Here is a 13,028-nt window from a genome sequence, read left to right as displayed (position 1 = left end):
CTAATGATGCTTGCCATAGGAGCCATTCTATATCCGTATAGTTTATTTTTTATGTTTGTATACTGTATGTTAGAGAGAAATAAGGAACTAATACTTAACATTACAAAATTTTTTGAAAGTTAAATATTCATGATCTTTTTATGTAACAGATAAAAAATCACTAGAGTGAATCTACATTTTGCTTAGATAACTTTCAGATTTCATTATTGAAATTATTTTGACCTACCTTTAATTTCTTCATTCATACCTAGATGAGACACGATAGAATGATGTTCTTTTTCTTATAAACATTATCAGAGGATCAGCATGGTTCCACAGTAGTAGTGCTCTTACTTCGCAGTAAAGAGATCCAGATTTGCATCCTGGGCCTTTCCTGCATGGAGTTTATATGTTCTCCTAGTGTATGTGTGTTTTTCCTCTGGGTGCTGCAGCTTCCTCCCACTATCCAAAGTCATTCATGTTATGTGAATTGGCAATGCTAAATTAGTCCTTTTGTGTTTTTGGCATGTGTGCCTTCAGCTTGTGATGGACTGGCGTTGTGTCCAGAGTTTGTTCCTTCCTTGTATCCTGTTCTACATGGGATGGCTCTGCCCCCCCCAGTTGAATCTGGTCAAGATTAAGAAGGTTAGAAACTGACATCACTAAACAGGGGATTGTGTTCTTTGATTTGCTGCCTTATAACTCCATGGGTTCCATTCCCTACCTAGTTGTGTCGTTTGTGCAGTTTTAATGTTCTCATATTCTTGGGAATTTCCTAGATGTATTCTTGTGTAAATCCCAAATGCATCTCTTTGAAATCTCCTCTACCCAAAAAGACATATATTTTATGTTAGCTGGCAACTCTAGACTAGACTCATTGTTGGCTGTGAGAGATTTGTCTTCTATCCAGAGTTGTTCTTTGCCATGCATCCAAGGCTGTTGGGACAGATCCCAGCTCACTTTACACAGGAGAAGAGGGAAGTCCATGAGTCACATTGTTGAATGGGATACCACTATTTGATATGCAAAAGTTGTTAAACAAAATAGTGGTAATTAAATGGCTGACTAGAAAAGGAAGGCACCATTAACTTACCTGTTGAGTGTCTCCATCTGAATAGTTATTACTAGTGTAATGTGGAAAGTAGTTGTTTTGACAGTGGCACCATCATTTAATTGAGATTGAATGCTTTCTTGTTATTTTGTAGTTAACACAACTAATCAGTAGAAAGACCCTCTACAGTTTTGGATAACACCTTCATTATTCACACTATCCCAAACTACTTTTCAGTTGAAATCAAGATAATAAGAGGTGACATTACCTGTAAATTTACCAGCTCTAGTGCCTTGGCCAATTTAATCCAAACAGCCAAAATACATCCCTTTTAACTTTTCTGTTAAGTAGCATTTTTATTCTTAATTGTATGGTCATATGTTTTTGATCTTTTGTTTCACTGCAGGTCTGATTCTCCGAAAGTGCACCCTGGATGATGATGGTGTAGCCTACTGGGAGCCACCCACCTACATGAAGTGCGTCTCAAATGACTACAGAAATATTCAGATCATGGTAAGGTTTAGGATTTCTACTTCAATTACACAATTATTCTATGTCCACATGTTTCAACAATTTCTGTGCTAAGTGCTGGAGTTTTTCACTTCAGTTTCTACATGCTGGTCAAGAATAAAGCAGAGATTTGGTTGTCAAATTTTGAGAGGGACTGTTTCATCTTGACAAGCCAATTACAGCGTGTGGAACTGGAAGGAAAGCATGTGCTGGGATCCGTCTATTGTGACTTAGTAAAAATGATTAAACCTAGCCAGACGAATGGGCCGTGTGATTGTATTAGCAGTAAAGCTCCTAGATTAGTGTGCATGCACAGCAAGTTATTAATCATCCAGACTGATAGCTTAACTCGCATTGTAAATTAATTTATGATTTGCTGTCTTTTCTAACATATCTCCACTTTTCCAGTAAATAAATCTAGTATGGCACTCATCATGCATGTTACACAGCTAAAAGCAGCATATTTGCTGCCCTCACCACTGGAGAACCCTGTTGTCTCAGTTCCAGCTATTTGTAACCTGTATCCATCCCTCTGCAGACAAGGGAACATCTCTCAAAGGCTCAGAGGGGTCTGGTGGGAGATGGAGTGTCTGAAGTTATCAGAAACCTGAAGGAGATTTCTCAAGATGGAACCAGTTACAGTGGAGACCTCCTGGCCACAATGGACGTCCTCAAAAACCTGACGGTGATCTTTAGGAGATCTTACCATAGCCCCAATGCAGGGGACCTTGAGGTGAGGGCTATGTTGCCTCTGCTGATCCACCTGAATGCTTAAATAATATATATTAAAGTAGTTTATTTTGTTGTCATGTTTTACAGCTGAGGGAAGTTGGCATTAAATTGCAAGTTGCTTTTTGATGAATTTGTATTGCCAGCATTTTGAAATCTGAAATAAACCATTAAGAGAGGAGTACCTCTCTTAACAGTACAGTAGTGGCATATGCATATACTTATATCTGTTGAAATATATTGTTGGTAACTTCGGAGTAAAAAAATGTATAAGCTTATTTTACATCTCCCAATGAAACAAAAGCAGCCCAACAGATGCAAGTAAATCCCACCTGACTTTCCAATACTTACAACTGCAGAACTGAAGGTCACTCCGAACAGCATTCAGCCTCATGAACATCTCCACACATCACTTGTTATGATATCAATCAATTAATCAATCAATCGACAAGTCACTCCCTCCTACCCTCCATAAGGTCTCTTGTCTGATCTGCAACTGTGTAATCAGATTCCTTCCTTCTCTGAACATCTGCACCTTTCCTAAGCATATGGCTACGCAGTATATTAAACAAAAATTATATCTTGAAAATGCTAACAGTATAAAACTACAGGTAATAATATGTGTAACTTATTTTCAACTCTTTTAAGAACTTTGTGAAGATTATTAGCAATTTGCTGTCTGAAGAGAACCGCGATCGATGGGAGGAGGCACAACTAGTAAGTATCTATCTATCTATCTATCTATCTATCTATCTATCTATCTATCTATCTATCTATCTATCTATCTATCTGTTTGTCTGTTTTTTCCATTTCTGATCTTTTGACATGCATGTGTTGTTTGCTGTTGGAATACTATATGCTTTTTCTTATGCTTTCTTGCTAACATTGGACGTGCGTCCCAGGTATCACAGAAATTATGTATCTGTCTTTTGGTCAGGCATCACCCTAAACCTCTTTCCATATTAAATCATGCATAAATATCACTTAAAATCTGGCAATCCCAGGTAATTGTGCAGTAAAATACCAAAGTGGACTGTATATTAAGGAAAGGTCATTGGTTCAGTTTGTTAATGGATAAAAACAAATTCTCATCTATATCAAGCTCTACTTTATTTAAAATAGAGTCATGCAATCATTCCTTACTTTAATCCTCATGTTATACTCACTTTTAGTATACTTCAAACATCATGTTAAATCTACTCTAAAGTTACACACATTAGAAAAGAAAGAATTCCACAGATATCTTCACTGTACATGCATTTGATGTACATGCAGTAGTCTGACATTTGTCTCTGTCTAACATGCCTCTTGCTGACATTAACGAAGTGATGACAGAAACTTTCAGCGCATTATTCAGTATGACTATATTATAAATGTATAAGTGATGCCCTTTATGAGTACAGTTCATTTCCTTTCAATTGTATTTGTGTATTATGCTTCAGCAAAGACCCAAATTAAAAATATATATATATATGCTACACAATATCCATGTTTGTGTTCATCTTCATTTTTGTTTGCGTTATACAGAGGCTTGTGATGATGCATGCGGTGAAACACACTAGATACAGTGCACACTGACCCATTGCCAACAGTTTGCTTCCTTGATTAAAACCTCATTGTATTTTGTCTTTCAGTTGGGCCCCAATGTGAAGGAACTTTTCCGTCTCGTGGAAGATTTCATTGATGTTATTGGATTTCAAATGAAGGGTTTCCAAGATTCTTATCAAGTTACAGAAAATTTAGGTAAGTAATGTTTCTTCCTATTTAAAAAAACAGATTATGTGTTTTTAGAGTTTCTTATTTTGTGAATCTTCTTAAATATATATTTTTCATTGATCTCTATAATAATGACATTTCTGCAATATTTAAAAATGTATGCCTTCATGTCTGTGCCAAGTTGATTCAATTCTAAGAAAGAAAATTGCATTCGGAAACATTTAGGACACCAGGTGTCACAGACATGCCAAACAGCACTAAGCTAAATTTAATTAAACTCGGCATCTAGAGAGTAAGCATTACAGGAAGAAGTTATCAAACATTAATGGACGAAAAATGAGAAATGAAAGTAAAAAGCAGCTGTCATCATTTAATTTTTAAGCAGAACACATTTTGCTGTCTCCAGTGAAACTTTCAAAGGTACAATACAGCTACTTTAAGGTGCCTTCCATTACTTAAATCTGCTGTCATAAAAATGTCTAATTTCAGCTGCTGCAGCACTCTGCTTTCATAAACTCCTGATTACTACAGCCTGGCTTTCTGATCCTCTTAAAAAAAATAAAACAGAATAGACTTCTAGGTATCACACCTTAAGACCCACCTTAAGACAGATAGATAGATGAGCTATGCTCTCAGTCCTGTCAAAGTCAATTAAACTGAACTGAGATGGCTTAAGAATGAAGTTCTATTTCACATTAAAAGCATTCCATTTATCTTAATCAATTAGACCTTAAAAGCTGTGGCAGTTTAATCTTCCTGTTTCACTGACAGTCCATAACAATAGAGAGCTGAACCTCTTTGTATATATGCAGTATGGCTGTGGGCACAGTAATTCTGAAATCAGGTCCAGCAGGCTATCCTAATGGAGGCTTCCCAGATCACTTGCAATATTTCTGCTTTAATTTACAAGAAACGGGCACTCATTCTTTCTGTTTCCAGTACTGAATAGAATGTAATGACTTGCCTAGATTATACCCATTGATATTACAAATGCTTTGAGGTGATAAACAGTCTTCAGCTTTGCTCTCTATCTATCTATCTATCTATCTATCTATCTATCTATCTATCTATCTATCTATCTATCTATCTATCTATCTATCTATCTATCTTGTATTATATGGTGCCTTATCTATCTATCTATCTATCTATCTTGTATTATATAGTGCCTTATATATCTATCTGTATGGGAGTTTATTCCCAAAATTGCTAATATCACATTAAGTTTTTCCCTTTATTGTTAGAATAATGTCTTCTGTGATGATGAAGTACCTCTTTGTTCAGTAGAGGGCCTGACCATTTATGTGATTTATTTCAAAGTACCACTTGTGCAAAGTAAAGTTAAAACTACTGCAGTTTAATATGTGCTGGAAGCCAGATGTTCAAATTGCTTAACTTGGCAAGTTTCCATTAATTTAGCAGCATTTGTGCAGTATCAGAATTTGAATTTCTATGATGTGAACTGATGTCCTTCTGCCAAGTGCTTTTAGAAGCACAGATGATTTTTGTCTTGGAGTTATTCCATACATGTGTAATACATTGTTCCTAATGGATGGGCTGAATGGTTTTGGTGGTCAGAATATTTAGCCTAACAGCATATTTTTATATGTCTGATAAGATGTGGTTTGATGTTCACTGCACATTCAGTCTACTTAGTGAAGTCTGTATATTAAAAATGCAACAGTGCTTGAGTTACATGCTGCTGTGTAAGATGGGATAGGGGTCTACAATGAAGTGCTTGTTTAAAAAAAAACAAAAACAAACAGGTGAACTGAGGTTCCATGTGGGTGCAGGTGCATACGGTAGTAGGTCAGAGCACAATTGGGGTGTTATTGGGGCAATTAGGTGAGCCCACATTCATGTGTAGATGTGTGTGTTTTGGCCGATTTCCTCATTAGTGCTTGGAGGTCTATAATTAAGGCACCTGTGTCCAAGGGGATTAAAGGGAGCTTGAGCAAGTTAGAGGGAGACCAAAAAGAAAGAAGAAAGGTCCCTAGGCTAAAAGAGAAAGAGAAAAGAAAACGTAAAGAGGCATGGTCGTGATGGAGCCAGTATTGTGAAGGGGAGGCCCCAATAGGAATGAGTGGACAGTGCTTAAGGGTCATGGTCACTCCAGCTAAGTACTCAAGGAAAAGGACATACCAAATTCTTCAAGTGGGCTACCACACACAGCAGGGAATGGATGTGGGAGAAAGGAGCAAGGCTGATAGAGTCCCCACAGAAGCCCATGGGATGGCGACAAGGACCTTGAGCCAGTTTAAGGGATGTCTGCACCTGTTGGAGGACGTCTCCTTGTGCTGAGGAAATTGAAAAGGTAGAGCAGAGGAGATGTTAGTTTTAAAAGGAGGTACAAAAGGCTCTTGCTAGTTTTAAAGAGACAAATCCTGCATGTTTTAACCTTGGATTTTAACCTGTTTGGATTTGTTTATTAGTATTTTAACCTCCACCAATGACACTGTTTTTACTGGAGTATTTACTTGACTTATTTATTTGAAATCATTTGCACTACATTTTATTTGATTTTTAGGACATTTTGTGAGATAAAAGCTCTGAGCAGACTTTTACCTACTCTTACTGTTCCCTGTCTCCACCTTGCCCAGCTCATCCTTGGACATGACTCTCGGATGTTAGGGCAGATGCAACCAACCCTGGCCGTCACAAAATCTAAACTTACTCATTTTATTCATAATTTGGTAACGATTCCAATATTACCCGAAATGCCATGCATCACTCTGCCATATGTCACATAACAGTGCTAATGACACACTGCTACCTTTTTTTGGGGTGACCTGATAAATGAATAAATGCTATTTTTAACAGCATGAGGTGTTTAAGCTATTTCTTTTTTCTCAGTACAAAAGCAGGGACCATCAAGCTTAAGTTATACTGTCGAACCCAAGCACAGGGTGCCTGATGGTGCTTCTTGTCTCATTGAGATATCTCTCAAAGGGGCAGGGAATTTTCAGTGTAATTTCTCTTTGTCTCTCTTGTGTAAATACAAATCAATTTTATATTTAATGTGTCTAAGTGGGATTCCTCCGGGTACTCCGGTTTCCTCCCACAGTCCAAAGACATGCAGGTTAGGTGCATTGGTGATCCTAAATTGTCCTTGGTGTGTGGGTGTTTGTGTGTGTGTGTGTCCTGCGGTGGGCTGGCACCCTGACCAGGGATTTGTTCCTGCCTTGCACCCTGTGTTGGCTGGGATTGGCTCCAGCAGACCCCCGTGACCCTGTGTTTGGATTCAACAGGTTGGAAAGTGGATGGATGGATAATGGATGGATGGAATTTTATATTTATTTTATTTAGTATTCCTCATACTTTGCTAAAAAAGAGCACTGTCCAAATTTTCTTAAAACAAAATAACTTAAAATTTAGAAATTAAGAAGACATGTAATTTTTAGATCTAATACAATATTTTAATTATGCAATGGCATATGCTGAAATAAACAAGCTAAGTAAAGAAAAGAAAAAATGGTTGAATGATGATCACAGCTTAGCTTCATCTAAACAACTTTCTCCTACTCCATCCTCTTCTCCTTGATCGATGGCAACCTGATTGTTGCGCAAAAAGAAATACACACTGTTCTTCCTTTTCCTATTCTTATCTGCCTCTCCATTTGATAGCTAATCAAGGCTAAATTTTAGTAGGATGGGGTGCTTAGAAATTATGTTGTTTCACTTGTAATTCTCCTTTACTTTTTTTTTTCTTTTGAGGTTTCTAAGCAACGTAAGTGTCCAAAGGAAAATATTTCTTTTCTTCTTCTTCTTTTCTTTTTTTTTTGACCAAGAGCTTGTAATAATTAACCTGAAGTTGTGTTAGGCTCAGGGCAAAATGTCTTGGAGAAATCTGACTTTGCACAGCAGGTGTCTCTGTGTGTATTATTATTATTATTATTATTATTATTAATAATAATAATAATAATGCAATGGACCTATGGATGGAACTATTGCTTTACAATTTATGGCCAGTAATGTATAAGACTGCCAGAAATTGTAAGCATATAACAATTCAGAAGGATCTGCCTGTGCAATGTAAAACAGCCTGTATATTTAAAAGAAGAACAGTGTTCTGTGGCACAGCAGGTAGCACTGGAGGTGCCAAATGTCAACATTTTACTGAGCAAGTCTCATTACACACACCTTAACATGATGGCTCTCACACTGGAATACTACGTATGGTGGCCATCTCCATCCACACTTCTCATTCCTCTCCTTTCTCTCTACCTACATACTTTCATTTCTTTATTTTGTCATCTGTATTCACTTTTGGTATATGCTCTTCTTTCTTTCTTTCTTTCTTTCTTTCTTTCTTTCTTTCTTTCTTTCTTTCTTTCTGCTTCAATTTGCTGTATCCCTAAACATGTGACTCTTCTCTTTATCCTCCTAATACATTTCTTTTTTTCTTTTCACTTCCTTTCTTTACCTTCACTTTGAAAAGATTTTATTTTTGTACCACTATTTTTTCTGTTCTGTTTTCCCCCTCACATTCAGATGCTTTTTTTGGCTTTCTTGCTGTTTATATAATGCAATTTTATTGATTGTCTCCACCTAATCTCTTTCTATGTCATCCTCTTTGCTACCCCCTCCACACCCTTTTTGACACTCAGTGCTAAGCATCCATAAGCGGTCGGCAAATGGCGCTACTGACATCAGCTTCCCGATGAAAGGCTGGAGAGGGATGGTGGACTGGGCAAGGAACTCCGAGGACAAAGTCACAGTGTCTAAGAGCATTTTCTCCACAGGGACGCCAGGTAAATAGAATCAATCAATGTTTATCATATATTTTGTAATTACAAATTTTCTCATTTGGTTAACCACAGTGTTCAATACAATAGCCACGTTCTGAACACAGTCAACACGGCCTGAGAAACCATACCGTGTTCTGCTAAACTCTTGATTTTCACTGCTAAATCGATTCTTCCAATCATAACATAAATACACGCTGTAAAGTTGCATAACACACTCAAACAGTAACACACGGGCATTGCAACAGTAATATATCCAAATAATCATTGGTTAATCACAGGAAGGCAGCATGTCATAGTGGTTAAGCTTTGGACTTTGACCCCTAAGGTTGCGGGTCTAAATCCTGCTACTGACTCTGTATAACCATAAGCATGCCACTTGATCTGCCTGTGCTCCAATTGCATTACTGACATGTTATAAGTTGCCTTGGATAAAGGCATCAGTAAAATAAAAAGTAGCAGCAACTAAATACATCTGCTCATGGAGGTGTCATACAAATAGTGGTCAGTTTTACATAGTAGTGCTTGTTTTTTACTAGTGCAATGCTACTGGCCATTTACTGTAATCTACCCTTACACTACTGACTATAGCTGAAATCATCAGTATGCATATGGACGGTCCTACAGAGTGAAATGCAAGAACAAGAACACATTTTCACTGTAATGCAAGTAATTTTATTAAATTTCAAGCAGTAAGCACATACTGTAGATTTGTTTCGTATTTACATTGTTATGTTTCAAGACCCGATCAATAGTATACTATGAATGTTATGAATGTTGTACAATATTGTGATGCCTGTTAAGACAGCCATCTGTGTTTCACATACACTTATGGCATTGTTCTCTAGCACCATCTGAACAATTGCTGCTTCTTGTTCATCAGTGAGTGTTTTGTCTTGTTTGCCAGCTGGGAGTCATCTTTCAAATCTCTTAAGGCAGTATACTGTGTTTCAAATGAGGAGACACCTTTGGGAAGCAAAACACTATTGATGTATAGAGTCTGTATACTGTATGTGTGTCAAACTCAATTACTTTATGTATTATACATGGGTGCAAATCTTTCTTGGGCATCTTACCAACTCTTCCTTTGGAATATCCAAATAATCGATGCTAGAAATGAATGTGGAACAGTCAACTGCACCCTTAAAGCAGACTCACACATAGGACGTCCTTGATTTATGACATGGTCTATGATGGTTGCTCTAGTTTCATTAGAAACCTCTGTTCTGTGTCATCTTCTTAGAAAACCTTGAACATGAAGTCTTCATCCTCTCATGCTCCCTGTCCTCTTTGAGGTTGCAAGTTGCATATTATTTTTCCATGTAAAATAAAGTCACAAAACCCAGAAACCCCGTTTATGTGCATGTATGTGCTGATTAGTTTAGAGAAAGATTCGTAAGACGTGGGGTAATTCAATGCAAGGCTGGGCCAATTTGAGGCTGTGTTTCAGAATTGTCTATTAGCACCCGAGGGCATTTCATGGTGATTTGTTTGACCTGATACTTCAAATGGATTTTTGTATTATCAGATGACTTCTGTGTCTAATGCTGTGCAAACGTTCTTTAGCATTTGAGACTTATATACAGTACATACAATGAGAATGATAACACTCTTGGTCAAAACAATGTGTGGTTTTGCTCATATGGTGTGTAGACCTGACTATGTGAACCACCGGTGTGATCAACTTATCTAAGCAACCAGCCTAGATAAGCTGTAATAACACTGTAATGAAACAAAGAGTCAGGCAGTACAATACAGCATCAGAAATCCATCACTCTGGTTGTTTTGTCTGTGGTGTCAGCACATTCTCTTTGCGCTGCATGTTTTGGGTACTTTGAGCTTCTCTATTGCATGCGGATTAATTGGCAACTTCAGATTGTCCCTGTGCATGTGCGTGTGTGTGGGTGTGTGTTCACAGGAATGGCCTCTGTGATGGAGTGATGCTCCATTTAGGGTCAAGGCCTGCCTTTTACCCAGTTCTGCCAGGGTTGGTACCATTCCTTGTGACGCTGCATTGGATTAGGTATATTTGAGAATGTTTTCTTATTTAATAACATACAGAGAAAAGCCACGCAAAATGACTCCTTTTATTGGCTAACTAAAAACTTTACAATATGCAAGCTTTCGAGGCAACTCAGGCCCCTTCTTCAGGCAAGGTGTAAAAGGTGTCATTTTGCTTGGCTTTTCTCTACAGTCATAATGGCTAACATGGTACAACACCCTAGTACAATTAATAACATACATAATGGCAAGACCTTTTAATTAAAAAAACACAATAATAATAATGATAAAAGAACAATATACAACTATAAATATTAAAATAAATATAGTACACATGGACACCATGGACAAACACTTTTAGAGTGCTCCAAACTTCAGAGTTCCACTAAGGGGCCATTCATTAAACACTGTGAGTACAAGGCTGCCATTAAGGATTAAGAAAAGCATCAGAATAGTGTCTGAATGCCTAAATACACTACACCCATAATGCCATCTAAGTGAAACAAAGACTAATGTTATAGGTCAAAACATCAGATTTTGCCAGTATAAGGAACTTTAACCCCCCTCAAACATCAAATTTGTATCGATACATTCACCCACTATTGACACTGCTTAATCTGGTTAATTTGAGCAGTGGCTACAGATTAATATACCAGCATTCAAAGCAAGACAAGAGGCAGCACTGGACAGTGCATTAGCCCCTTAGAGGGGATGCTCACTTATATGTGGCCAATTTAAAGTGTACATATAATTTGATGAACATGAACTGAACAAACTGGTATTTCAACCCAAAGCTCTATAGCTGTGAATAGCAGTGCTAACCATTGTGTTTCCATTGTGTCGCTCTGTTATTATTGTTGTTATTGTTGTGGTTGATCTGTCAGATGTTTTTATCCATACTTGAAAAGTGTACATTGCATTGGTTTACATGCATTTTTTAAACTGAATGACAGCAAGTTCACATGAGTTTCTTGGGTTTAAGCAGACAGAAACAGGGCAACCTTCTTTGATGTCCAGTCCTGTAGCCAACAGAGGAAAATAACAGCTTTGGCCCATCGTGTTACTATAATATCTACGGGTGGTTCATTGAGAAGTAAAACAGCATAACCTTAGTGTACAGTATGCTTCATTTGTTTCAATTTTCATGTTATCAGTATGGTGATTTACTTTGTGAAACACTAAAGGAATATGTTGATGGATCATGAGAGAAGGTGTCACAACTGGGACAGGATACAACATCTTATATTTGCGGCTATTTGAAGAGACGTTGACACATTTCAAAATCTTTATGTGGCAGCAGAAGAAACCAGTCCAAGTGTTCACAAATAAAAAGAAAAAAACTCTAAAATAATACATTCCTCACCAAGATGGCAAGTGTCCCTTCATAGCTTGGCCATCTGTTTCATTTGCATTCAAATCTTTTAGCTGATGTTTGAGATTCTTGCTTTTTATTCAGAGTTTTAAAAAAATGTCTCCAGCTTGAAGCAGGAATCAATAAAATGAACAGGAGATGAAATCTCATAAAAAGATATGTGAAGAGATTACACCAGATGCTTGTCTGACTCTCTGGCATCTCATTCAGTATACAGCCTCCGGTCAGAATGTGACTTTAAAGCAAGGGGCATTTCTTTCCCCCTCTCAGCCTCTTAAAAACTGGAACTTTATCATGAAGTTAATTTATTCACTGCAGTGGGCCAATGCCACAGTAACCTCACAATCATTTTATTCTTATATGTTATTAATTATGTGTCTTGGATTTGGACAAAATTGAAGCTTTGGTTTGAAGAAAAGGTTCACAAGGTTTCCAAACTGCATGCCAACAAAGAGTAAATTCACAGAGACTCCCAAACTTTTATAAATAAAGGAATGAAGAGCTGTGACATGTATTGTGTTTAATCAAGCAGTAATTATATCTTATTGCACTCTTCCTCTTTCTTTAGACTGCTTTCCTTCAGCTAAAATGTAAAATAGCAAATGGATTCAACTCAGTGATAATACGTTTCACCTTGTCCTTCACCTTGATTTATCTGAGCTTTTGTCTGTTTTTATTTTTCGACCAACCATTAATATACTAATTCACTTATGTTGTTTAGAATCACATTATTATTATTATTATTATTATTATTATTATTATTATTATTATTATTATTATTATTATTGTTGTTGTTGTTGTTGTTTTTGTAGGTTCTCTGGTTCTTTGTCCTCATGTATAATTTATTTAGACAGTTTTGTTAAATTGAAAGAAGATTCCAAAATCAGCCTAGTGTCAATAAGTGTATAGACATGAATGTGACTTCTGA

At 37.1% G+C, this 13,028-nt stretch overlaps 1 protein-coding gene across 8 annotated transcripts in view; it reads left to right on the top strand.

The window, feature by feature from the left end:
* Positions 1 to 13,028, top strand: part of adgrb1a (adhesion G protein-coupled receptor B1a) — a 151,187-nt gene that overhangs the window by 73,431 nt on the left and 64,728 nt on the right. For all 8 annotated transcript variants that reach the window (XM_039736403.1, XM_039736400.1, XM_039736409.1 and 5 more), the window contains 5 exons: positions 1,437 to 1,543; positions 2,079 to 2,273; positions 2,918 to 2,986; positions 3,904 to 4,012; positions 8,590 to 8,733. In XM_039736403.1, coding sequence (XP_039592337.1) covers positions 1,437 to 1,543; positions 2,079 to 2,273; positions 2,918 to 2,986; positions 3,904 to 4,012; positions 8,590 to 8,733 — 624 coding nt within the window. The remainder of the gene's footprint in view (positions 1 to 1,436; positions 1,544 to 2,078; positions 2,274 to 2,917; positions 2,987 to 3,903; positions 4,013 to 8,589; positions 8,734 to 13,028) is intronic.

Source organism: Polypterus senegalus, chromosome 15, assembly GCF_016835505.1.
Source record: "Polypterus senegalus isolate Bchr_013 chromosome 15, ASM1683550v1, whole genome shotgun sequence".
In the NCBI taxonomy this organism is placed as follows: Eukaryota; Metazoa; Chordata; class Cladistia; order Polypteriformes; family Polypteridae; genus Polypterus; species Polypterus senegalus.
The sequence above is the reverse complement of the archived record's forward strand: the minus strand, read 5'-3'. Positions and strand labels throughout refer to the sequence as shown.